General features: G+C 41.9%; 3 protein-coding genes across 7 annotated transcripts; all 3 read right to left on the bottom strand.

The window, feature by feature from the left end:
• Window positions 1–4093: 4093 nt before the first annotated feature.
• Window positions 4094–11899, bottom strand: nlk1 (nemo-like kinase, type 1). The gene is made up of 11 exons (XM_058412298.1): window positions 10528–11899; window positions 10287–10416; window positions 9190–9245; window positions 8977–9083; window positions 7013–7098; window positions 6514–6723; window positions 5551–5652; window positions 5015–5101; window positions 4659–4857; window positions 4408–4501; window positions 4094–4322 (listed from the first exon to the last, which is right to left on the bottom strand). The coding sequence occupies exons 1-11, from the start codon at window positions 10836–10838 to the stop codon at window positions 4274–4276; spliced, it is 1431 nt and encodes a 476-aa protein (XP_058268281.1). The 5' UTR covers window positions 10839–11899; the 3' UTR covers window positions 4094–4273.
• Window positions 11900–12986: 1087 nt separating this feature from the next.
• On the bottom strand, window positions 12987–19846 carry LOC131367053 (vascular endothelial zinc finger 1). 5 transcript variants are annotated; one of them, XM_058412257.1, is made up of 9 exons: window positions 18662–19846; window positions 18366–18522; window positions 17247–17629; window positions 16966–17031; window positions 16510–16874; window positions 15277–15340; window positions 14723–14894; window positions 13985–14383; window positions 12987–13855 (listed from the first exon to the last, which is right to left on the bottom strand). In XM_058412257.1, exons 1-8 carry the CDS (start codon window positions 18692–18694, stop codon window positions 14052–14054), a joined length of 1572 nt encoding a protein of 523 aa, XP_058268240.1. In that variant the 5' UTR covers window positions 18695–19846; the 3' UTR covers window positions 12987–13855; window positions 13985–14051. The 5 variants fall into 5 exon arrangements, with proteins under 5 accessions (XP_058268240.1, XP_058268248.1, XP_058268257.1 ...); XM_058412265.1 differs by having other exon boundaries at window positions 17256–17629; XM_058412274.1 differs by having other exon boundaries at window positions 18366–18507.
• Window positions 19847–21118: 1272 nt separating this feature from the next.
• On the bottom strand, window positions 21119–25028 carry cdipt (CDP-diacylglycerol--inositol 3-phosphatidyltransferase (phosphatidylinositol synthase)). The gene is made up of 6 exons (XM_058412553.1): window positions 24861–25028; window positions 24412–24546; window positions 23306–23459; window positions 23078–23159; window positions 22822–22903; window positions 21119–22014 (listed from the first exon to the last, which is right to left on the bottom strand). Exons 1-6 carry the CDS (start codon window positions 24901–24903, stop codon window positions 21869–21871), a joined length of 642 nt encoding a protein of 213 aa, XP_058268536.1. The 5' UTR covers window positions 24904–25028; the 3' UTR covers window positions 21119–21868.
• Between the last annotated feature and the right edge of the window lie 1401 nt (window positions 25029–26429).

The following is a 26429-nucleotide window of genomic DNA, read 5'->3' as shown; positions in this document are numbered from 1 at the left end:
TGAAGTATCTGTGTTTAAAGTCTTGGTGCCAGCACACCTTCAGAGGTCTAGTGGAGTCCATGCCTCTGACTCAGGTCAGAGCTGTTTTTAGGCACAATGGGGACCTAGGTGGATTTACTATGATGGCAGATATTGCTTTTTATCATCTGAGCCCAAATATGTCCAGAAAATACTTAAATAACTGTGATTATAAACTTGTTTTTGAGTAAATACATGATAAAGTCTACACAATTACATTTCAGCTCTTTAGCCTTTGTAATATCACACTGTAGGTTTAAAGGCTTAGACTGATGTATGGGTTATTGATTGACCCCCAACTGACCTTTGACAACATTTTAGAGACCTCCTGGTCATACAGATTCACTCTGTATAACATTGATTAGGCATTGTATGGTGAAATGTGCTGTTCACTGCAAGTCCTGGCTTTTATCCTCAATACCAACTGGACTATTACAACACCCAACTGTCTGGACTTCCAACATACTACGGGTTAAAATCAGCACATTTTACACCTCACCTTATCTCATGACTGATAGCTGCTTGCATGTAGCTTAAAAAGCAAGTAATTTGACACATTCTTCAGTACTCAGCTCAGTTGATACAACATTGTATGTTAAACCTGGGGACATGAGCAACCGAAGTCTGCTAGTTTGCATTGTTTATACCCGCTTTATCCCTAATTAGGGTCACGGGGATCTGCTGGAGCCTATCCCAACACACATTGGGCGAAAGGCAGGGGTACACCCTGGACAGGTCACCAGTCCATCACAGGGCCACACATATAGACAGACAACCACACACACTCACACTCACTCCTATGCACAATTAGAATTACCAATCAACCTAATGTATATGTTTTTGGACTGCGGGAGGAAACCGTACTAAACCCACGCAGGCACGGGGAGAACATGCAAACTCCACACAGAAAGGCCCCTGCCTGTTCGAACCCGGGACCTCCTTGCTGCTATTATTACAACTCAGCTTATTAAAAAATAATAATTATAAAACAGTGAGTCAGAGAAAAAAAAGCTACTCATGAGCATCAAACAGTTTCCTATGCAACTGAAAGGGTCACAATCCTGATATTACTGTAGCTATAAGATTTCACATAGAATTAAAAGGACGTGGAATTCCAATGCAGGTCTGCCGAGTTTAGGCTTCGCTTAATATGGAAATAAAAATACCAAGCATAAAAACCATAGCTGGTGTCAGCTGGCATATAAAATTCTATAAGCTGTAACTATGAATTCACAAAACATTATTTTTTACCTCGGCATTTAATAAAAAGCTTCATTATTTGCCTAATTAGCATGTTTAATTACATTTTAATAATTAAAAGACTTTCTCTTCCAGTTTTTCGGTATGTTTAGATTTTAATGAGCGGTTTTCTGTCACTGCTATTATTTACTACACCATCTATTTCATAGTTTATTTTTTACTGCCTTTTATTGCCTCATTTTTTTCACACTGTAAAGCTGTAGCTTCATGTTATAAAGTGTTACATAAATACAACGTTATTATACATTTATTAATGGAATTCCACCACTGTCTTAAAGACTGAGACACAAGCACAAGCAGTTTTAACCACAAGCTTTACCTTCTTTTCTCTGAATTAGACTGTGGATGTCACAAACATCTGTCACAGACATCTGTTGATGCCGTTATCAGGCCATCACGATAACATTTAACACAAGCCCGCACAATATGGTCACCAAATGCTCCTCATCTAGAGCTATCTTGATTACTCACCCTTTAACGCTTCTCAGAAGCCTGTATTTCCTCAACAAACTTTCTTTCGATCTTTCAGAATCTCTTCAAAAAAGCATCTAAAATCTTTCTACCGGATCATCTGATCATAAATCTCTTCTCCTTTCTGCTACCCTACATAACAATGTGACAAACATTTGCTTTCTGGCACTGTGTATATATAGCTCTGTGCATTGTGTTGAAGTTTCTTGACTAATCCCCTACAGCTGTTTTCTATTATTTCTGAAATGGAAAGTGTTAGATGGTCTGAGCTGGATTGTGCTCATCTTACTTGTAAATTAAAAGTTCTCCACCAAATAAATAACTCTTAAAGATAATGTAAATACATGGGGTGTCTTAATGCCAAGGTAAACATATTTCCAAACCAACAAACATGTACCTGAAAGGAAAAAACAAAAACCCCACCAAAAATGACAGACTCCTATCTATTCAGTTGACATGGCACTTTGTCTCCAGTGTTCGCTCTTTATTGACAGATCCACTCTAAACCACTTTTTATTTCCTTAAAAATTTCAAGCATCTGTTGTAAACACAAAGTCCGAAAAAGAAAAGAAAAACGGTTTCAATAAAATGACAAAAAATAAATAACAAAAAAACAACAAAACAGCCATCTTTTGAAGCATTTGATATTACTAACCATAATAGTTATCAACACAAATATCAAGTTTTCTTTTTTTTTTTTATCATCATCATCATAAAATGTCTAACTTCTATGAGCTCATGACTAATTCAAATCTCACCATTAATGAAAACATCCTCACGTTGTAGTTAGCAGTCGGTACATGAAATCCTAGACCAACAAGAAGTTATCTTCAGGTCACTACACTTCTAGTTCTTCTACCAACACAATAGCCAAGTGGTCAAACTACAAAACCTTAAAAAAAGAGAAAACAAATTAAAAGGAAAAAAACCCCAAAAAACTTAAAATTGGTCACAACGCATTGACATAAAAGTGGAAGAAAACTATTCATTTAAGTAGAAAATATCTTCCTATGACCAAATTAAATAACAGCACAGGGGGGGGGGGGGGGGGGGGGGGAAGATCACTGGGCTCCTGAAGTACTGGGAATCCCTAAGCAAAGTCCTTATCCACATGTGGATTCGTTTAAGTCGTCCTTGAGAACTGTGTCTGTCCAGCAGGTGCTCCGCGTCCTCGTCACCACCTAGTGGTGGCGAACAGGTACGAGTCTCGAGATGGTAGGGCGAAACGGGGCCTTTTCAGTTCACAGCACCAGGAGCGGGCCGCTGAGGCCCGGACACGCGTCCCTGTGTGTTTACAGCAGAGTCTGCAATATGAAACCTGAGCTCAACACTAGTTATGACTGAAGTGAAAAACGTCAATCAAATGAACAGCAGCATTTTCCTCCGAAAGCAATCTGAGACATGTGCATCAGCCAGAGCAAGGAGGGAGAGAGACAGACAGATAAAGGGGATTTGTAGGGATAGTGGTTCAGTGATTAGCACAGATCCCTGTACAGTACATGGTTAATAGTTGGGTTTAGTCTGAGCACACTCAGCCAGTGCACAGTGGGTTTATGTGAGGTAATGAATGTGAAATAGCACAACACTGCACATCCCCTAAATGCTCTCCGCTCCTAAACACACACACACACACACACACACAGACCTCATGCATCAAGTGTACATGTTCTAGCTTCAATTACACAGTCAGTTCAAGAACACTCCCATCTACCCTTAGAAAAGCTGTTCAGCTTACAAAAAGTAAATAAAATTCGAAACCCTTGCACTTAATGCTTAGGAGAGGTACATAAACATACAAAAGAACCTACACACCTATGTGATCTTAATCTACGTTTCAGTGACAATTAAGTCACATTATAACCGGTGGCATTATAACTATTAAAAAAAACAAAAACAGCGCCTTTCAGTAATGCGTGACAAAATAGAATGAAACCCAAATTTGTATGACACTATACAATACTGGAAATATGGTTAAGGGAGAGTTGCTGGAAATAATGGAGGAAAACCTAATTACTGCAACAGAACAGTTAAATAACAACTAAGACTTCTGACTGAACAGAACAACAAGGAACAAGTCTGAATGGCAGTTGAAGCCCACAAATACTGAAACCTCCCCCCCAGATATTGGTATTGCACAACATTGAGGGACTTCAACACACACGCACACACAATCTCACACGTATATATGTGCCACCATCATTAACGCTTATCTGTCTTCAATCCATGAAAAGGAGTTTCTTCTGAAATTCAGTATTCATAATCCTCAGTATAAAACGTTTGCAGCAGCATAATTGGACTGTCACTATTGAAAAAAATGTCTACAGAATTAGGTACTGTAGGGTGGTTTGTTTTTTTTGGACAAATGTTAGGATGTTCATCCTGTGCCAAACTTAGCACCAGGCCTAGGCATTTAAACCTACATAATCTGACAAGAACCAAATGTAAACAGTCATTCATCTCAAGCACAAGCATGCTCCTGTAGTCGACTACGTCTCCCATGACTCCTATTTTAAGACTCCTCGTCTCATCTCTCTTCTTTCCTCGATACTTTAGAGGAATGCCATGCAGTGGACCTGAAAAGGTGAGAGAGACGGATTAGAGGGATGTGTGGTCTGAAGAAACAAATGTTGAAAAAGTTATCCGCTTGCTTTTTCTTACCTGATGAAGCTCTTGAAGGCTGCACTCTGGGGGTTGATGCACAAAGGCACTCTTTTGCCCTGCTGGTGCTCAGTGATGAAACGGTGAATGAGCTCTGATAGGAGAAAAATGGATTGAAAAAATAAATGCTTTGGGTATGAACCAAAGTGATGGGCATATAATTAAGGTATATTTAGCTAGGCAAACTATTATTTTTCCCCCCTATTTAATTTGTTCAACACAAACAGGATGACATGTGACAGGATATTCACCTTTGCCTTGCCAGACAGAAAGCATGCTCTCCTCGTAGCTGTGGCTAAAGGGCCTCTCTGCAGCAGGTTCAAAGTCCCTGGTGTAGACTCTGCCACTGGGTACCGAGTAGCAGCACTTACACATGCATGTGTGGTACCGCAAGCGGCCCTCGTCTAGATATGGGTGAGAGAGCGCGTCGCTGCCGGAGATCCGCTTAGCCTACACACAATGTGGATAAACGCTTTAAAAAGCTTGTCACTGTAAATAGTTTGAGCATATCCATTTTATTCCCATAACACGGCTCAAAATTAAACGTGGCTTAGCAAAATGGTGGTTATAAAGCATTAAGAGTGTGTGTGTGCGCGCGTGTACTCACTGGATCAAAAACTAGCATGCGGCACAGAAGATGAACAGCCTCGTGGGTGGCTCCGTCTGACAGCATGTATAGAACAGACAGTGACGGCTAGTGGGGAAAGTGACAGACATGGAGATAAGCAGAGAAAGGAAAACTGAATGTACGCAAACAGTGAGTCACTGAGTAATACACTGGGGCGCGTCAAGTTTTTTAAAAACTGATCGCTTCTGCAATTTTCAGTCAAAGTTGCTGAACATGCTGCAAAAATGCCAAGTTTTTTTGCAAAAGAAATGCAAAACTGATTATAGAAATGGCACTGGACCAGATTTTTTTTTGTTGTTGTTGTGTTTTCTGGGGCCTATTCAAGAGGACTTAAGTGCAATGGGGTTGGATTAGTCGTACAATTCATCTGTAGTACTGTTGATGCACTATGCACACTAACCAAATATTAAAACGCATCTGGAAGTCCAACTTCAATAAACAGTTCATTTGTGGTCTAGGTAACGGTACAACTGATTACAAATCTTAAGTACATTCCTGAAAGAATGACATATTACCGGTTTGTGAGGTCCTCTTAGGATGTGAGCTCGAGCACCCTCACATGCAGATACCATGGCAGACAATGGAGGAGTTCCCAATAAATCAGTTATCAGATCCAACTACACACAGAAAAAGAGCGTCAGACAACAAGTTTTTTGTTACCCCAGTTTGGTCACCTGCCATTTCCCACCCACAATCCAGCTCTCCCTCATCACACAACATCTAGCAACTGGGGAGGGTGAAGACTTCCATATGCCGAGAACCTTTTCAGACTGCTGTGCACAAAAATGTCACTGAACAGTGTAACACAGAGTAACGTGCCCTTAGCTCTCTTCTACACAGGTGAACTCACAGAGGATTGTGTGAGACAATCCCTCCCTCCCACACAGCACAGGCGGTTTTGCATCCTTGGCTCCTGGCCATAAATGCCCATGACACTGTCAGGATTCAAACTTACAACTCCCCTGCAAGTGTGTGAATGCTTTTCTGTTGCTTCACTAGAGAGCCTTAAGCCATTTTAGATTTCGTATTCCATTGTATAATTCATGTTACCACAATTTATTTTTTAAAACCATTATACAACAACATTAGAGTATCTACCTTGTTCAAACATCTACTGTATTCAAAACCTGCACCTTGCTCCTAAACAAATCAATTTGCATTGGTTCATCATGTCGCACTATCACGTGAGGATAATGCATATAATCAAGGTATTAGCACTATGTGTAAGAGCAACAGGTAATAGGATTATATGTAGGCTACAAGCTGATAAGTCTTGCTTTGTAAGGAATGTTATTAATTATTGACAGCCCATGTTCCCATGCAGTTACACAACACATTAGTCCATAGTCCGAGATTTAAAAATCGTGTCTACGAAGTACTCACAGATATTAAGATGGTATACACAACTTCACAGTGCACGTTTCATTATGATCATGTAGGAAGCAAAAGACCCGCTGTGTAATGCAGTGAGTCAGTACCTGCTGAATAGGGCTCTGGGCCTGAAAGAGGATTCTGCGACCCAATAACTCGGCAAAGATGCAGCCCACAGACCAGATGTCTATGGCTGACCCGTAATGCCGTGAGCCCATCAGAACCTCAGGGGCCCTGTAGTACTGAGTCACAACTTCTTGGGTCATGTGACGTGAGGAGTCGGGTTCTTCAACTCGAGCCAGCCCAAAGTCACAAATCTGGTTGAAGAAGAAATGAAAGAGATGGTGCGGTCATTACGTACGATTACGTTACATCATAAATACAGGAATGGCAACAACAATTCTCAATATACTTTTCATTAAACTATGCATCCCACTTTCATGCTACATATCCCTGCAGCTACACTTTCAAATCTAGAGGAAAGCCTTTCCCAGAAGAGTAGGTATTATTAGAACAACAACAAAAGAGGGACTAAAGGGTCAGTCGTTCACAGACTTTTGGACGTATTCTGAAGAGCCGTGTTCGATTTAACAAGCCATCATGTACCTTGAGGAGACAGTTACTGTTGACCAGCAAGTTCCCTGGTTTAATGTCTCTGTGCAGAATTCCAGCAGAGTGCAGGTATTTCAGGCCTGAGAGAGAATCAGATCAAATCAGATGACGCAGGTATTTTGGACAGTCTTCATTTCACGCAATCAACAAAGGTTGTTCATAATTTCCTGATAATTTTTTTTTTTTTATCCAAGCCTTAAAGAATTAACACAGAGCAATATACACTACTCACAAAAAGTTAAGAATATTTGGCTTTTGGGTGAAATTTATGGAAATTGTTAAAAGTTCATGCTACAGTGATATTATATCATGAAAGTAGGGCATTTAAGTAGAAGCATGCAATGGTGATTTCCTCATCTCAAACAATTTATTGAAACAAAAGCCAACAACAGTGGGGGGTATACCACAACAAAAAATGTCAATGTCTCAATAATTTGTCATGTGCCCTTGACCATCAATTACAGCTTGACAACGACATCTCATGCTGTTCACGAGTCGACTTATTGTCTGCTGAGGCATGGCATTCCACTCTTCTTGAAGGGCGGCCCTCAGGTCATTGAGGTTCTGGGGTGCAGGGTTACGAGCCTCTACACGGCGACTCAGCTGATCCCATAGGTTTTCTATAGGATTCAGGTCTGGAGAAAGTGCAGACCACTCCATTTGAGGTACCCCAGCCTCCAGCAGCCGTTCCCTAATGATGCGACCTCGATGAGCTGGAGCATTGTCGTCCATGAAGATGAAATTAGGCCTGTGTTGTTCATGCAGGGGCACAATGACTGGATTAATGATGTTATTCAGGTAGTATTGGCTTGTCACTGTACCATTCACAAGATGTAGGGCAGTTCTGTATTGAGTAGCCACACCTGCCCAGACTGTAACACCACCACAACAGTGGATGATGCATAGCGCTCTTCTTGACGTCTCCAACATCGTTGGCGGCCATCATTTCTGCTCAACGTGAATCGACTTTTATCAGAGAACAGCAGTGAGGCCCACTGGTCTCTCGTCCAGCGTAAATGCTCCCTGGCCCGATGCCTGTGCCTGGTGGTGTGGTCAGGTACCCTTGCAGGTCGTCTAGCACACAGACCACGCTGATGTAAATGAATGGTCTGACGTAACACTTGGGTGCCTCTCACCTCCCTTAAATGTGCCTGGAGTTGAGTGGCATTCATCATCCGGTTCCACAGGGCACTGTTCACAATGAAGCGGGCATCAACGTGGGATGTGGCCAAAGGACGTCCACTTCTATGCCTTTCTGTGACTCTTCCAGTCTCTCTGTATCTCTGTCACAACCTGCTGATGACACTCTGTGACACTCTAAGCTCAGTGGCCACTTCCCTCTGAGAACATCCTGTTTGAAGCCTCGCAATGACGAGGTACTGTTGATCAATTGTTAGGTGTGGTCTTGGTCTCATGATGTCAAAATGTGAACAGCATGAAGAAGAGGACTGTTTAAATACCAATTCTAACTGAACCAGAAAATGTATTGGTCGATTCATGAATCAAACACCAGTTGTGAATTTTGCTGTTAAGCACCTTGTTAGAACAGCAAGTTCTGAAAGTACTGAAGCACTGAACAGTTGGACATGTGCATTCAAAAGTGTAGAGAAGGTCAAATGAAGTTCACCTGTAAAGGTTATAGTGCATTTTAGGCGCATCCTGAAATTTCACTCAAAAGCCGAATATCCTTAACGTTTTGTGAGTAGTGTATTTGGAAACCTCGGTGCCACATTTAAACATCTCCAACTTAAAATATTTAGCAAAGATAAAAAACAACTGGCACCACCTTGAGATATTATACATTGTTCTACTAATTGTCCGGCACTACCGACTATAAAATATTACACCAGACTATTTTTACCTGCCACCCCTCTGAGAGCTTTCAGACACAAATAGGCTCATGATGCTAAATGACATTCATATACTCATCCCCACCCATGTTTCCCATAATAACTCACCCCTGAGTATCTGGTAGAGGAACACTTTTATGTGGTCGGTGGTGAGAGGCTGTGGAGAGACTATGACTTTGTGCAGGTCACTCTGCATCAGTTCTGTGATCACATATCTATGGCACAACTTGAGTTAAGGCACATGTTTCTATTTAAAAAAAAACAAACAAATTCATCTGATCATACAGTCTTATAAAACATATGTGAAAGAGGAAAGGATACATCTCTTCAAAGCAGTCGATCTGTGGAGGCTGCAGAATATCCAGAGCAGACAATACCTGAAAACATAAATCACATTCAAGTCAAACTTCAACTCAGTTTCAACTCCGAAAGCTTTTGTTCCCTAGTGGCTCTATAAATAGCTAGATTTAACTTTCTTCCCTGAAGAGTGCATAAATGTCAGCCAGAATTAGACTGTAACATTTCAGCAATCCTTAAGATCACTTGTCAAAAGCATACAAGACAATCTCAAAAACACCTGCACAAAACGTTAAATCAGACGGTGCAATAATGCGTTCTAAATGTCAGATTACTCAAAGAACTCAATTCAAAGTTATTTGTGGATCACTTTTATCAATAGAGATGGTCACAAAGCAGCAAAACAGAAACACAAATTCCAGATAGAGATTTTACATTTACAAATGTAAACCCTAATCAACAAGGCAAAGGTGACCGTGGCAAGGAGAAACTCCCCATAGAAAATATGTGGAAGATACCTTGAAAGGAACCACACTCAAATGAGAACCCACCCTCGTCTACGTGACAGCAGTTCATTAATGCAATTATAAATCATTTCCCGCCTTTAATTTCGATGGTAGAACTTCAGAGTTGAGCTAGATGTAATAAGGAACATCATGTTTTCAAAACACTGTGCTCTTTCCACTACTGTATTTATAGCTGCCCCTGAATTTATGCGTAATCCAAGCATCATTGCAGCAGACACACTCAAATTTTATTAGGGAAAAAATACGACACTCCCAGAATTGTGTCACTGGCTGTTTTTGGTTGCAGGGTCACTACACTGGCGGTCAGTGAGCATGTCACTCAAAGACCATTAAAGAATTCTCCCCGGTCTGCAGTATTAATGCTGCTGAAGAATGCACAAATCTCTAACCCTGAGCCCAAACACTTAAACTTCCTCAACCTTAATCCAACAACTGCTTGATCGGATTAAAATGATTCACTAATCTGCAATTAAGGTACTTTGTTATTTGGGTCGGAACCAAAGCTTTCATACAGAATGATTTTGTTGTGATGTACAGGTATAGCACTTTGTAGGCTGTGTACAATTAATTCATCTAGCTTAAAAAAAGTCTTACATTGTCATGTTTGAAGAAACACAACATGCGGAGCTCCCTGAAGACGCGCTTACAGGAGACCAGGTTCTGGAAGACATTGGGCATTTTTTTGAGAGCAACTTTCCGTCCATCCCGGGGGTCTGTCACTGACCTGGTGAGGAAAGACACACACTACACTGCTGGTTTGATCGGAGTGCACACCTAACAGACGAACACGAGTGCACAGCGGCCTACTTAAAGCCTTAGGAGATGCTGCACTCACCACACGACACCAAACGCTCCGTAACCGATCGGCCTGTCTGGCTCCATCTCAGCCGGGCAGGGCACCTCGCTGGCCGGGCTGCTGTGAGGCTGAGGTACCGCTGCTCCTCCACCCGTGCTCCCTCCGATAGTCGACGGGTGTCGCGGTGTCTCGGCCGGCTGACTGGGCCCAGCTGGGTTCTGGGAGCCGTTTAAGCCGCTGCAGGCTGCGTTACTTCCTGAAGTGTTCACACAGAAATATTTGTGGCCCAAATCCGAAGCTGGGAACAAGTTTCCACACACAGCGGGCCGAGCGGAGCCATGAAAGGCCATTTCTGTTAGAGCGAGCCGGCGGTCCAGGAGGATTGGCTACGTTCAGCCACGCTTATTAATCCCATTAAAATACTTAAAATATATTGCGAGTAATTAAAACATACGTGTGTTAGCAAGCCATTATTCTCACTCGCACTCAACAGCAGCGAACGCAGTTAAATACAGTGGAAATTGCTCATAGTCTCCTGCACACAACTTGTCTTAGCTAGCTAAAGGTTTGTTGAGGTAGCTACGGTTAGTTCGGGTTTACTTCGAGCTAGATAAGACACGAGAGAGGGCGCATGTGGCATAGCCCCTAAAACAAGGGAACAAAATAATCATTGAGACACGGCGCTCTGTCTGGACCATAAACGGTAGTCTGAGTAGCTAAGCTAGTTAGCTAATAGGCATACTATGCGACAGGACAGCGGACTAACGTGAATTTAACGTCACTTCGCGCAAATAAATGTACGAAATTTATCTACGGTTTATTAAGGTCAACACAACTGAATACGCACATATAAACACTTATTCCGGTAGCGCATCAGGAGACCGAACTACACGTCCTGGTAACCTAAATGTTTGGCAAGGCAATTCTAGCTAATCATCTTTGTTTGCTAGCTAACCGTAGCCCAGCTTGGTTAACCGGCTAATTAACAACAGTTATGTTAGAAGACCTAAGTGTGTTCTTGTCTTGTGTATAAAGACGTAATTAAAAAATAATAATCACGCCATTAGAAACGTCTATAGCTAGATCTTTAAACGCCTCGGCGCTAATAAATAAAATGAAATATAAAAAACAAAACAGGGCAAACTGCGCGTCCTATCTTCTGATGTTTGTAAAGTTAGCCTTAGCAAATCCGCTACAGTGTAAGCCGGCTCGGAGCTAGCACCGCGGCGTCCCCCGTGTTAAATGATCAAAACAAGCATTATTTTGGATGCATGAAGGTTGTTGTGGTCCATCGTCGTGTTGTTTTTTTTTCCCCCTCAACTCCTTTTTCCCCCCTTGGACTCCAGGCCTTCTATGGCTTTCTCTTTATCTGCAATCAGCTGTTGGAAACAGTGGCAGGATGAGGAAGGAGGAGGAGTTGGGGGATGGATACGTAGTGAGAAATGGGGGGAGGGTAGCACTACCGGTGTAAACAAGGCACGAGGCCAAATTTTAACTATTTCACTACCTCAATTTAGCAATTTTATTTGGAACTTCAACGGAATATCTATGATAACATCTTCGGGAAAACGAGCGGATTTCATTTGAGCGCGATTTGGCAACACAGTATGCTCCAGCTTTGAAGTGCATACTTCCATACTACTAGTATGGTATGATCCTATAAACCAATAGAATACACACTATACTTTTTAGTATGGTAGTACGCGTACTGGATTCCCAGACTAGCCTAACAATGGCTCGTCCATGGTGTGAAACTTTTCGAGGGGTGCTGGAGCGTTTGCACTAAAATGAAAAATTTAACTATAGTAAAAACAAAACACTTAAGACAAAAGTTATTGGAGTTCACAAAGCATATAACTATTAAATACATTTAATAGTTAAATAACAATCTATCTTCCCCAACCCTGTCAGTGATAGTTTTGAACACCCCTGCAAAGGGCGATACCATTTCTTGTCTGCCTTGATACTGCCTTAAGCTTATCACCCTCATTACATATGCAGCATCATGAAGTATGGAAGCATTTTTTTATTTGTAACCAAGCTGTTTAGCTTAAGCCTTGTAATTTACATAAAAGTGTGTTAACTTACAGGTGCATGAAGGGCAAGGCTTTTTATTTGTCTCTTACCGGTTAGGTGTGTTCAACATATGAATGATCTTCTTTGCTCCTTCAGCCCACCCCCATTCCCACCAATGTTCATGAAGCGACAATCCTAGGATCTTAAATGCTATTCTGGACCAGAAGTCAGTTTTCCAAAATAGTTTATCTCACAAGTTATGTTAAAGACATGGCTTAATCCACTGTTTTTTTTTTTAAAAAAGCATGTTCTACATGTCTTCCAGGTTATTTGCAGAAGTAGAGAATAAAAAAAAATTGCCTACTGCACCTTTAATCATGCCCCAAATTATATTATATAAATCAACCTTGAGAGAAAAGCAGACCCCAAACACTCTGGGCTCATCCTTCCTCCACTAAGTATAATTGACAAGCATCACCCGGTTTAGTTAAAGTAAGTATAATTAGGTGCACGTTTGTCATTTGTACATTGATTAATTTAGATATTGTCACAGCGACAGCAACAAAGTTTTGGCGTTCAACAAAGCTTCAAACACAAACATGGGTCAAAGGATAGAGCATTATGTAGCTTCTCAAGCGACATCCAGCGTCCACATCCTTAGTCAAAAGCTTAAAGATAAATTAACATCAATGAGATTCCTTGGAAAAAAGATATTCAACAATAGTTAATTATATCCACACATGAACAATACAAGTGACTCCTATGTTGTACATTTAACTCTAAATGAATGGTTTACAGGCATCAGGAATTTATGGCAGGAAATGATACATCATTGTAAGCCCCTTTTCTCACAGCTGCAGCTCACCTACACAGAGGGCTGCTTTAATGTGCTGGAATATGGGTGAGTTACCTGATCCTATTTGGCTGTTTTATTAAAATACTGAAGGTAACTTATACTGGGTATCAATTGGATAGCTAAAAATAGTTAATCATTCTCAACATTCTAGATTCCTGATCATGAGAGACAGGTTATAAATAAAGTGGGACAACACTTGACAGCCTTCACACCGTCACAGCCTCTCCCTTGGGAAGCCATTGACGTAACTAGCAAGCATTGCACCACTTAATCCAACTGTCCGTCTTCGTAGAACAGTTATCGAAGTAGAGCAAATCAAGCAGAGCCAGTGGGACTGGCCAGGAGTCTGTGATAGTTTGAATTGAACAAATGATTTCTTGAGACTTGCTGTTAAAAAGTCAGTTAGCTCATGCTGACTGCTTGCAGGCTCTGAGGCAGCACAGATGGAGGAGGATGCAACATTTCCAAAGCAACCTTTTCATACGAAGAAGCAGCCTATAGGAGAGATTAAACAGTTATTTTATTTAGAACACACACATACACTAATCACATCTAAATATCTCAAACAGGAATGCATATATATTATAAAACATGAACCGGACAGTTCTTGCATGGGGACATCACCTGGTGAGTTTGCTGCTGTGCTATATCTTCCCCTGCCCTTCCCCATCTATGCCCCTGAAGCCTGGGGTTAGCTGTGGCTCTGGGCAGCGATGCTAGAGCAGTCAGTCACCAGCAGGCCCACAGTGGCTGCAGGGCTGGAGACTGGGGTTGCTGTGGAAACTGTACCCACTAAAGTGCTGCTGCTGCTGCTGCTGATGGGGTCTGGTACCGTAGGGTCCGCCTGGTTGGCATGTGTGGCCATGTGGCCCTGAAGCTGGGTGGGAGTCTTGCAGTGGACCCCACACAGTTGACACAACAGCACACCACCGGGGCCCGAGCCACGACCCATGCTGCTCTCTTTCCACTCTTGCCCGTGGTGTTTTTGAGCATGGACACGCAGATACGTCAGTGTGGTAAAGCCTGAAGTGCAAGAATAATAGTGAAGAATTGATCCTAATGTGTTAAATGTTAATTACATAACAAATGTTCTCTGTTTGGTAAAAAATTTTCCATGTAACATTCCTTGAGAGAGTCATATCTACTGCGATTAGTTCACAAAATAACTAGTATATAAATCTAGTTATACTGACCTATAAATTCAGAGCCAGATAATTATATGTGTATATTATATATATATATATATATATATATATATGTTATATATATAATGTTCTAATGTTCCCTGTGCTTTCTAAAACGTTTTCCAGTATGTGTCAGAATTTCTTTATGTACAGTACACCACTTTCTTTACGTACTTACTTCGGTTGCACAAGTGGCACACATGATGCTGGGATTGGTTGTGGACCCTCATATGATCCGTGATATAAGCAGGAGAGAGCAGTTTGCCGCAAATATGGCATGGAACTTTGTCCTCATGTCTGATCATATGAGCACGCAGCCGGTCCTTTGTGGCAAACGCAGACTCACACGTCTGCACAAAGTGACGAGGAAGGTGTTAACACACGCAAATCGCCATCACTTCTACAGCCAGTATCCTTCTTATGCTCAAATACATAATTTACATACAACTCTGTTACGTGTTACTAAAAATATGGCTTCAGTAATTTAACCCAGAAACGGAGTAGTGGCAAGGCTTTAAGTTGTGGCCTGAAGTGAGACATTCCATCTGGCTAATGCACTGCTTGGTCATGTATCCTGTCCAATTAGTGAACCATGCTTTGGATGTAAACAAGAATAGCAGGTAGATAATAAAACTAAAACAACAAGAATGACTATAAAAAGCAAGGTAAGCGTGGGCTGAAAAATGTACAAAGCCTGCAAAGAGAAGAGAAGAGGGGAGGTGCTGACGTTACCGGACACTTGAAGGGTCTCTCTGTGGAGTGCACCTGCCGCACATGACTGTTAAGATGGTCAGGCCTGGAGAGGACAGAGAGAGCTTTAGCACATAATGCACCACAATACACAAGGGGCAAAGAGGTCTGTGTGTATATGTGTCTGTGTTTATCTCTGTTTAACCACAAGTAAACAGAGTGAAGGCTTTTATATAGATATGTAATTGAACTACACTCTACGTACATCATCAGTGTACATTCAGTATATATGAGTTTCTAAATGTGTACTATATATGGGGATATATTCAGCTTGAAGGTCATTTATCTCTTGTCATATTGACCCATTTTCTGGCTTAAATTAGTAATCAGGACATATCTCACTGTCTTTCAGAAAATGGCAGTATTTTCGCCTCCTGCAGTAGGCGACAGTGAACAGTACAGTACCCTCTGTGAGCGCAGTAGTGTGCCACGCTGTACATCTACTCATTTACTGGCTGCAACCAGTCTGTTGCTAAGCCCCATCTATGAGCATATGAACACCAGTGTTCAATAACAGTTCAATAACCATAAATATCCAGCTACTTCCGGTGCTGTGGTCAGAAATGGAGCAAGGAATGGAATGATGACAAGTTCTGCATTAAAAGAGTACCTTAGGCTTATGGATTAATAAGGTAGTACTTTTACACGTGACAAATTAAAGGAAAAATTGGTTCTGGTTTAATTTGTGGCTAGAATGGTTTCCCCATTAGAGGGACACAATGGTTTGATGAGTTTGATTTTAGGACGTTTACATTTATCAGAACAAACATCTGAGACATCCATCAGCAATACACCAGTTGAAGGAATAGCTTTTGGTAGAGCAGTATTATAGTAGGAGAGCATCCATTTTCTATAACCGCTTTATTTCTAATTAGGGTCACAGGGACCTGCTGGAGCCTATCCCAGCACACGTTGGGTCGCCAGTCCATCACAGGGCCACACACACTCATGGGCAATTTAGAATTACCAAACAACCTAATGCACCGGAGTAGCTGGAGAAAGCCCACACAGGCACATGCAAACTCCACACAGACCCCGGGATTCGAACCCAGGCCTCTTGCTGTGAGGCAGCAGTGCTAACCACTAAGCCACTGTGCTGCCCAGTATAACCCTTCCAATACTATTCTAAAGACTTGCATGATCTATACAAGTTCATGTAAAAGTAAGTGCACATGGTATGTAGAGCTACAGACATGTTTTTAGGTGACCCCTCACCGTGAGAAACCCTTGGCACAATGAGGACACACGTATGGTTTCTCCACTCCACCCTGGTGGGATCTGACGTGGTAACTCATCCGATCCTTCCTCTTAAAACGCTGCTGGCAGATGGGACAAGAGTACGGCTTCTCATCCGAGTGGGACAACCGGTGCCGATTCAGATGGTACACGTCCCGGAAAGCCTTCCCGCATGCCTCACATGCATGGTTCTTCCGTACTGGGTTAGGGTTAGGGTTTGGGTTGGGGCTGGGGTTAGGGTTGGGACTTGGAGTAGGAATAGGATGTGGGTTTGTGATTGGGATTGAGATCTGAATTGGGCTGGGAAGGCTGGGGTTCTCTCCAGTGTTGTTGGTTGGCGCAGCCTAGAAGAGATCAAAAAAACAGATTTATAGTTTTTCAGAATTTTTTGACAGTATGTGAATTTTGAGAAGGAAAAAAAGATATCTCTCATACATGAAAATACTCTTCTTTTGACTTCAAACACACATCATCGGACATCAGTGTCTGTGAATATCCAGTCTATAAAATGAGGCAATGGTCAGTATTGCATTGATATTGGGGGTTATGGGGCTTTTGATACAACCTTGTTTTGACATATGTTATTCTGCACTGAGGATGAGATAGCAAGAACCAAGAGAGATAAGTGGACAAATGGAAGGCAAGATACTACAAAAGAGGACTGTGTGGTGGAACAGCAGTGTATATGAATAAAATATGATAAAGAAGACACAAACCAAGCCAACCTGCACCATTGTCCCAGTAACCACTACAGCAGCAGGGAGAGGCTGAGCTGCTGTCATGGCAACCGTTGCTGGAGTGATGGATACAGCGACTGTCTCCACCTGTTGGTTGTTGATGGGGGAAGGGTGGATCATAGAATCGGTAGCCACTGTGATCGGGGCAGGAATGGAGAGCTGGAGGAGGGAAAGAGGAATTGTTTGCCTCTCCACTCGCTGACCTGCCTTCCCTGCGTCCACCTTCTCTCGAGCTGCTCTGTCTTTCATTTTCACTCCAGTGTGGACCGACTGGTGGCGACGCAAGTTATAGCTGTTCTTAAACTGCTTGTTGCATATGGAGCATATATGAGCAGGTCGGGCAGGCCGAGACACAGGCTTAACTGTGAGAGAGAGAGAGAGAGAGAGAGAGAGAGAGAGAGAGAGAGAAAATAAGTCAGAATAATACAGAGGTTACTGCCACGCACATGACACGGAATACGATCTCACTCCATGATACTCCTATATCCATTGTCATTCAGGAAATGGCTTAATTGAGGTGCTTACACTTCAACAATACTTACACCTGCTATTAGAGTGCTGAATCCTCTTATTTATTTATTGTATGCATTCATATTCACATTGTGTTTAGAATAAATAAAATGATTCTGTATAAGGTAGCAACGTAAAGACATCATAAAAACAATAAACAGTAAACATACACTGTATGGCCCATCCTTGAACCTGACGTCCGTTGTTGGCGTGTAAGAACTCGAATGTCCTGCACAGAGCCCTGACCGTAACCTCAATGCAGACTGCAATACAGTGCTCCTCATCTGACACCTGTATCTGACTGAATGAGCACAAATCCCTACAGCCACACTCTAAAATCTAGTGGAAAGCCTTCCGACTACATATTATAAAGCAAACTGAAAGATCTGAAATGAACAGGAAGTTCCCTGCATACAAGCACTGACAATTGTTGCATTTAAAGTCGCATGCTGTACGTTATGATTTAATGTATAGTGTTCTTATTCCACCTTATTTATTTATTATACATTGAATACACTAGTAACCACAGATATCAGCCTTGCACGCAAGTAGTGGGCTGTGACCTGGCTGTGGCCCCTCCTCCCTCACCTGGCTCTGGCTCCGGCTCCTCATTCAGCGCCGCTGTGTCCACTGTAGATGGGGGCGGGGCTATGTGCTCGCTGGGCGTGTCCTGAGGCGCGTCCGTGAGCTCCGGCAGAAGATCTGATTGGAGGGTGCTCTCAGTTTGGGACTGTGAAGGCGGGGTCTGGAGTTAGCAGACGCAAAAAAAAAAAATCACACTTAAAAATCGTCCTCTCCCTTTCTAGTGCCTAGTGAGTGTCTAGCGCATGCGCGTTTATGTCTAGATTCAGCTCTCGCTTCTCACACACGTTCCGCAGTTTTACCTGAAAGAGGAAATTGCTCCAAGCGGCGTCCATCTTGAAGGAGTCGGTGGCGGAAATGACGTGGGTGTGACGACACTTGAAACAGTTACGTCGGAGGTACCGATCTCCCTTTTAGATCCCCTTTGAAGTGAATCCTCTAAAAAAAAAAAAGGTCTCCCTAGATCTGTGCTGTTTTTATATATAAGGCGAAATGATCCAGCTAAAAGTAACCCAGTACCAGGAAGAATGATGGAGTATGGACTGAAAACGCTGTGACCTTAATCATTCACAACGCGAAAATGGATTTTACAATGACAAAAAAAAAAAATTGAACAGAAAATGAAACATAGTCTAGATCACATCAACACTCTTCTCCCCACGAACACAGAGCCACAGTCGCAGATTAAAACAAGTCATAGTTCTCATGCTTTATACAATACATTACATGTAATGCTTTTTTTGTTGTTGTTGTAGTTGGAATAGTGGCTTATAAATAAGACAGTCATGTGCAAATAATTCATGCAAAAGAACACCCAACGTTGAAAAAGAAAAAAACCAAAAACAATGAGTTTGACGTTGGCAGTCGCTCGGGATGGGAGAATAAAAAAGCAGCCTATTTTATTGTAGCTAAGGTTTCGCCTTCAGGGCCTGTGAGAGAGCCTCGGTGTTGCGTTAAATCTCATCCCTGTCTGGTGAGTCGCTTCGTCGGTCGTGGTCCATGGCTCCGCCTCGGCATTTCAATCGAGAGGATGACATCTTTCTTTTTTTTTTTTCTCCCTTGTAACACGCTCCCTCCCGCCCTCGCTCTTTCTTCCCTTTTCTTTTTTTATCCCGTCTTCTCCGCGCCGCTATCGCTCTCTTCCCCCACCGCCGTGTCCCCCTTGTTTTAAAGGGATAGCATTTGGAGTGAACTCCCCCCTCTCTGTCCTCGTCCCCTCCTCCGGCCCGATGTGTGTGTATGTATGTGTATGTGTATGTGTGTGTGTGTGTGTGTGTTTCTTCTCCCGAGCCGTCGTCCTCTTTTCCTCTCCCTTTCTCTCTCTCTCCCTCTCTCTCTTTCGCCCTCCCCCTTGCCGACCAGACAAGTATTATTTGGCCGACGCAAAATCCCAAATGAAATCACGATGGCTACATATAAAACATCAGCTTGCTGTTCGCTCACGACCGAACTCGTCTCTCTACACAGGACACGGATCCTCGGCTCGTGGAAGCCGGACATTCGAGTGTGCAAGCAAAAAAAAAAAAAGTGTGGAAAAAAATGTCGCAGGTCCTTAAAGGTAAACGATACACGCAGACGCAGCATGAGCGATGCCCAGAACACGCAGTGTGTGCCACGTAGTGTACTGCTTAGTGTAGTAGTTTACATGTAGTTATTGAAACCTCAGAATTTACAGTCAAGTCTATATATATATATATATATATATATATATATATATATATATATATATATATATATATATATATATATATATATATATACACACATGTGATCTGATTTGAGACTAAACTAAATACAACATGACCCAGGGCATCCCATGCCATATTTAGCTGTTATAACCGCTTCACTTCTGTGATGGCTTTGCATTGAATTTGTGATCTTACAGCCACAAGAGCAAGCCAGGTACGGATGTTAGGGTGAGGACAACTGATCTTGAAGATGTTCAGCGAATCAAAGGTCAAGGCTCTGTGCGGGACACTCAAGTGTTTCCACTCCGGCCTGGGCAAACCATGTCTTCATGATGTGCATGATTTTCTGCACATGGGGTAAGGACATGCTGGAACAGGTTTCGGTGAAGGAAAGCCGTAAAGCTACAGCGAACAACTTTGTAGCAACAGTTTAGGTATAATAGTCAGGGCTCCACAAACGTTTTGCTGTATAATGCACTTTTCCAGTGTGTCACCCCCTTAAAAGGTCAACAGCTGTGTTGTGGGCCTGGCATATCTAATACCCAGGCCTGTATTTTACTAGCAAATTTTGATCAAATATTTTTTTCATCTCGGCTTGGGCTCAGGACAACTTTCTAAATTGTCCCCCTTATTATAGAAGCAGCTGTAAAAACACCCCTTCTGCTCTGTAATAAATATGTATGGTACATATAGTAATATATAAATATATAGAAGTAATAACATATAGCAATACATAACCAAGAGATAAGTAAATTGGTGTGTATCTGTGTATATTCCTGGTGCCCTGCTATGTACCAGCATCCCATCTAGAGGGGATTCGTACCACATACCATGTGACCTAAGAATAAGCTACAGATCCACCATAATCCTGAAGAAGATAAAGAGTTACTGAAGATGAATGAACTAAATGATGAACTAAGATTCCCTTGTTTTTAACTTTTACTTGGCCAACAAGTACATCTATAATCAAGTCTTTCTGTGGTTGACCTTGTAAGCCAATATTGCTGGCTTTGGACATTCATTTAGACCAGAAAAATAACCTAATAGTAGCAGATAATCACAGAGTCCAACTGTGAAAAGATATATTTATTGCCATACAATCTAGTACAGTACAAAGAGTACATCCATGTACAAGAATACTCTTTACCATGACCCACTAATACATTCATTAGGATATAGATGACACTGAGGAATATTTCTCCTTTTGGGTTAAGAGGTCATAAATACACTAATTTGTGTATGATGGTACTCACATATCAGCGATTCACACTGGGATATATAAGGAATGGTACACATATAGACACAGCAATAATAATAGTAATAAAACATCATATTTAATAAAATAAACAAAACATAAAGCACCTTTCAGTTTGACTGAAATGAAGATGCACATGTCGTTCTACTGTCTGAGTGATCAGGGGAGTATGGTTGTGCGTGGGAAGCAGGTGTGAGGGGGGTGTTTATGGGATAAGTGATGTACTTTCCTACAATTTAAACAAGTGATGTCTGCACACACGCATACACACCTTATCTGTGGGGATGAGGTAAAGGAAAAACGCAAACAATATTTCATATGTATTATTCAGATCAAAACAGCAGCATTCTGCTACATTAATAACATTTTCCCTAGTAGTCTACGAATAAATAAATAAATCAGTGCCCGCAATTCATTTGTATAAACACTGGCCCTTGTCCTCTATGACATTTCCAGCTCTACATTTTCCCTCATTTTATTTATTTTGTCTGTCACTCACTCACTCCCTCCCTCTCCCACATAAAGCCACACCCCTTGATTTTTCTCCTCATTTCTCTCCCTCTCTCTCATTTGCTCTTACTCCTCTCGCTTTCTCGGTCAGCCAGGTCGATGGCAGCCATGTTCCGGGAGGCGGTGATGAGGTGGAGGACGCTGATGCCGGACTTCAACAGGGAGACCACAGCACACACTCCCAGCAGCCACTGCAGCCACACTACACACACACACAGTTTAATTCATGCAACTGGTACAAATGATAGGAATACAAAATATTATTCATGATAGTTTTTATATTATTAAAGATGTAGAAGGTGTACAACTGCACAGATTCAAAATGTGCTTTATGTAGATAAAGTCATTACAATTATCCTGACAGGCAAAAAGGCCACGCCTCCTTTTCCCCCCTCATATTTCTTCCCTGTTTGGTCATTTACCAATTCCCACACACCAGCCACCTTACATCTATCACACTATAGCTACCAGCATGATGGGTGAAAGCATTCAGGTGCTTTCTCTGAGACACATAAAGCCAGGTGTCACATTTTTTGGACTGTTGCTCATACTGCATCAGAGGCTAGATTAACCTCCTCTTTGGCCTTCCTCTTTGCCTCCTGCCTGGCAGCTCGATGTCCAAAATTCTCCTACCAATATACTCACTCTCCCTCCTCTGGACATGTCCAAACCATCTTAATCTGGCCTCCCTAACTTTGTCCCCCAAACGTCAAACATGAGCTGTCCCTCTGATGTACTCGTTCCTAATCCTGTCCAACCGTGTCACTCCAAAAGAGAACCTCAACATCTTCAGTTCTGCTACCTCCATCTCTGATTCCTGTCTAGAGATGTGTAGTGACCATATTAGAAGGAAATCTCACATCTATAAGACACCAAAGATTTTGATTCAGAGTTTTGGTAAAAAGAGAATGGATACTCTGCAACAGAAGAAGAAAGGAAGAAACAGGGACCGTGGTAGAGAGCTGTGTTTTCCTACAAGAAAAAAACATCATTCATTGGTTAGACTCACCTTGTGGCTCTTCAATGTAGTAAATCACGTAAAGAAGACAGTAAAAAAGCTCGTTCCCCATGCACATGAAAAACAGCACTGGCTGTGGGGAGAAATACACAACAGACAAGGGGGTAGGATTACATGAGAGTGTGTTCGTGCATTTATTACTTATTTGAATGTCAAATTTTATACAAAGTAGATGGGCGTCAATGTGCAAGTGTGAATCTTTATCTCTCAAGCTGAATGCTGATCACTTTAAGATATGGATATTTACCCTGGAGGTATAATAGATCCTGAGAATGGGGTTGCCAGACAGGTCAATGGTCTTGTGACTGGTGGCTCCCTTAATCACAGAACTGACAGATGGACAGAAGGAGAGAGAAAAAAGAGAGACACGTTTGAACTGAATCTGTGGCATACGTTGTCTGACACAGGTTTAGACACGATTGAACAAGCCTCCGTGTCAAACTATTATTACTATTATTATTATTAAGTGACTCACCTGTGCAGGTGAAGCCAGTGGCTGGATATATCCAAGCACATGCTTAACTGGAAGAGGAAGGTGTAGGACGGGTACAGAAGTGACAGGTTCACCAACAAGCACATAGTGGCACAGCGGTCTGTTAACATGTCCAGCATGGCACCAAACTTAGTGCCTGGATTGAAACAAGGGAGGAAGAGCAAGAATGTGAGCACTATATATACACTGAACATCACAGCACTGGGCTGTTCTCAGGCCTGATCACAGGTTTAGATTAATGCACTTGTTCTACTGTGCGATGCTTTCAATACTAACAACTCATTCACACTTAACATACTCTAACGGTAATCATAAACAGTTTTGACATGTATTGCTTTTTAACAATAAATGTATGAATTTGTAAGATGATGTTATCTATAAGGAGACACTTTTATGTTGGAAGTGTAGTACCCATCAGAAAGTCATCATCTGCTGAGAAACTGTTTGTTGTCTGTTTATAGCTGCTATAATGTAAGAAATAACAAGCTCTTGCTCCAACATCGCCGCCTCACACCTCCAGTGTTCCTGGATTGATCTTGAGGTCAGCTGGTGTGGAGTTTTCAGGGTTCTCCAGGTGTCTGCTTGTATTTCCCGGGTTCTCCGGTTTCATCCCCACCCCTCCTACCCCCCAACAAAACATGATGGCAGGTGGAGTAGTGTTGTTGGATGTGTGGGTTTAGTGTATGGGTTTGTATGAGGGGAAAAAAAAGAAAAGTTGTGGATCCACTGTAACCCTGACCAAGACAAAGCGGTTACGAAAGGTCAATTAAAAAGAACTGAAATTGCTGTGTGGTATAATAGGTGGAATAAAAGGCTTCATGACGTGCTGTTGCTGGAAAACAATCAACGGTGGAGTTGCCAATCATTGTTTTCCTATAACATCATATCCATAAGTGTTTAATTCCATACTTAGAAACACAAGACATCTCTACATGCCAGATTAATTTAATTTTATTTTTTTTAAAAACTCACAAGTATAAAAACTTACAAGTTCTAGTGAATCTGGAGGGGTTCCGCTCGTGCAAGGGATGCAAATCTGGCAACCCTGAATAGACCGCGTGTGTGTATATAAACGGGTGTATAATTACCTTGATTAAGGGCTCGAGCTGCGTGTCCATCAAAGGCATCTAACAGTGCACTTAGGAGATAGCAGAACACCGCAGGAGCAGGACAGCACTGCATCAGATAGAAGGATAACAAACCCAATACGATTCGGGCATAGCCTGTGAGGAGAGAGGCGGAAAATAAAGACTTTTTCAGTACGTGTACGGCTAAATGCTAAAGGCTGCTGCTATTAGCAAGGCAAGAGTAAAACAGGTGAACTAGCTAGCTAGCTAGCGTCCTCTCTTCCGATTTGCAACATCCTGTTAGCCATATTCAACGTGAACATGCTTTTATTGTTGTATCTACTGCTGGAATTTATTTACAGTAGAAAAAGAATATAAAACAGATGCAACTTCAGTTCACGTTACAGTACAAATACCTGTAACACACAGGACCTGCTAAAGATTCAGATAAACACAAAGACAGTACTCACCGATCAAATTAGGGACAAACAGAAAGATGTTTTCTTCGGCCATTGTACTGGCCGTGATTTTCGTTCAATGCGGAGATCCAGCAATAATCAGTGACTCTGAACCTCTCTCTCTCTCTCTCTCTCTCTCTCTCTCTCTCTCTCTCCCCCTTTCCTCCGCTCGGAGATTGTGCCGAAGACGTCACTCTTCCGGCTCCCCTGATTCTCGCGCGCGCTTAAAGGAAACGCGCACTATTTCTCCCAAGCACACTAGCGTACTAAACAGTGTAGGAGAACCGACGCCCCGCCGTTCCCGCTCGGCGCACTCTTTAGTACGCTAGCGCGCGTCAGTGGACATACCCTTTAATCCATGTTGAGGAAGCCCAAAATAAATGCAGCGCAGAATCACATCCCTGCACATCTGTACAACCGCTGGTGGGGGGGGGGTGCTTGCGTCTCAACTTTTGGGTCGCTTTTAAAATGATCTCCTATTTAGACATTGATGGGATAGTACAAAAAGTATAAAAGATACTAAGCAAACATATTTTTTTTTCCACAAATGATTTTGCTCCGTGTATAACCTTTTGTTTATTTATTTTTATTTTTAAACAATCTCTGGAGCCTTTATTATTGTGTCAAACACTACTTATGTTTCATTTATATTTCATTTTTCTAAGCTGATTTGAAATGATTGTGAAAGATGCTAGACAAATTAAAAACAACCCCAATACCACCACATATGTAGAAATTACACGGGAAGCTATTGGACGATAGACGGATGGATGGATGGATGGATGGATGGATGGATAGATAGATAGATGCTTTATTCATCCCAAAGGGAAATTTAAACTATGGTTTATTGTTTAACACTAGTGATAGCTAAGAGCGGTGGATATCTGTGGTAAGGCCCTTGACTAGTTTGATGCATACCCGGTAATTAAGAATGAACATCACTCGGTCTCCATGGAAACTCTATCCGGGTTTTGTTTTGCAGCTTCAGCATCACCGTTTACTCCCACTCCGTAGTGTGGATTTTATATAAGTAAACCTTATATACATGTATAATGTATATGCGTATATAGCATAAACAGCGTAAATGTTTATTCTAAACAAAAGCATAATAATGAAAACAATAATAATAATAACAATAATTCCAGCGGGGGGCGTGGCTTATGAGGAAGCCGGTCAAATTGTGTACACTTGACGGTGAGTGAATATTTATCTGTATTATTAAATAAAATAAAATAAAAATAAATAAATAAAACTCAATTTAATATGACCTTCACCATATTTGTGTGTTGGAAAATATTATATTCACTGATCATATAACGGCTTCTTTTAAGGGTTCCTTATGATGATGTTGATGGGGCCGTAATTACTGTTACACACCGTGAGCGTCCATCGGGCGCAGACACCTCGTGGATGCTGTAGCGCCTCCATCCCGGGTATCAAAACACACAGCATGATAAATGATGTAAAATCTCCCATTAATTAATCTTATAGATGCGTGTTCTTAAATAAAATCTTGTGCATTATATTGGATTGTGTACGACCCCACGTCCGCGTTCTTATTGCTGCTCCTGCATTTCCGGT

Source organism: Hemibagrus wyckioides, linkage group LG02, assembly GCF_019097595.1.
Source record: "Hemibagrus wyckioides isolate EC202008001 linkage group LG02, SWU_Hwy_1.0, whole genome shotgun sequence".
NCBI lineage: Eukaryota > Metazoa > Chordata > Actinopteri > Siluriformes > Bagridae > Hemibagrus > Hemibagrus wyckioides.
The sequence above is the reverse complement of the archived record's forward strand: the minus strand, read 5'-3'. Positions and strand labels throughout refer to the sequence as shown.

Bases quoted from the DNA above. Each gene is read 5' to 3' on its own strand.
- nlk1 (XM_058412298.1), bottom strand. From the start codon at position 10,838: ATGGCCTTTCATGGCTCCGCTCGGCCCGCTGTGTGTGGAAACTTGTTC. The intron at 9,084-9,189 runs GTATCCTTTCCT...GTTGTGCCATAG, and splicing joins ATCGACTGCTTTGAAGAGAT to ATATGTGATCACAGAACTGA. The intron at 5,653-6,513 runs GTACTGACTCAC...TTCTGTGTGTAG, and splicing joins CCCAGAGCCCTATTCAGCAG to TTGGATCTGATAACTGATTT.
- LOC131367053 (XM_058412257.1), bottom strand. From the start codon at position 18,694: ATGGACGCCGCTTGGAGCAATTTCCTCTTTCAG. The intron at 18,523-18,661 runs GTAAAACTGCGG...TGCTAACTCCAG, and splicing joins GGAGCAATTTCCTCTTTCAG to ACCCCGCCTTCACAGTCCCA. The intron at 14,384-14,722 runs GTAAGTACGTAA...CTTGCACTTCAG, and splicing joins GTGCCACTTGTGCAACCGAA to GCTTTACCACACTGACGTAT.
- cdipt (XM_058412553.1), bottom strand. From the start codon at position 24,903: ATGGCCGAAGAAAACATCTTTCTGTTTGTCCCTAATTTGATCG. The intron at 23,160-23,305 runs GTGAGTCACTTA...TCCATCTGTCAG, and splicing joins CACTGGCTTCACCTGCACAG to TTCTGTGATTAAGGGAGCCA. The intron at 22,015-22,821 runs GTGAGTCTAACC...GTGTGTGTGTAG, and splicing joins CTACATTGAAGAGCCACAAG to TGTGGCTGCAGTGGCTGCTG.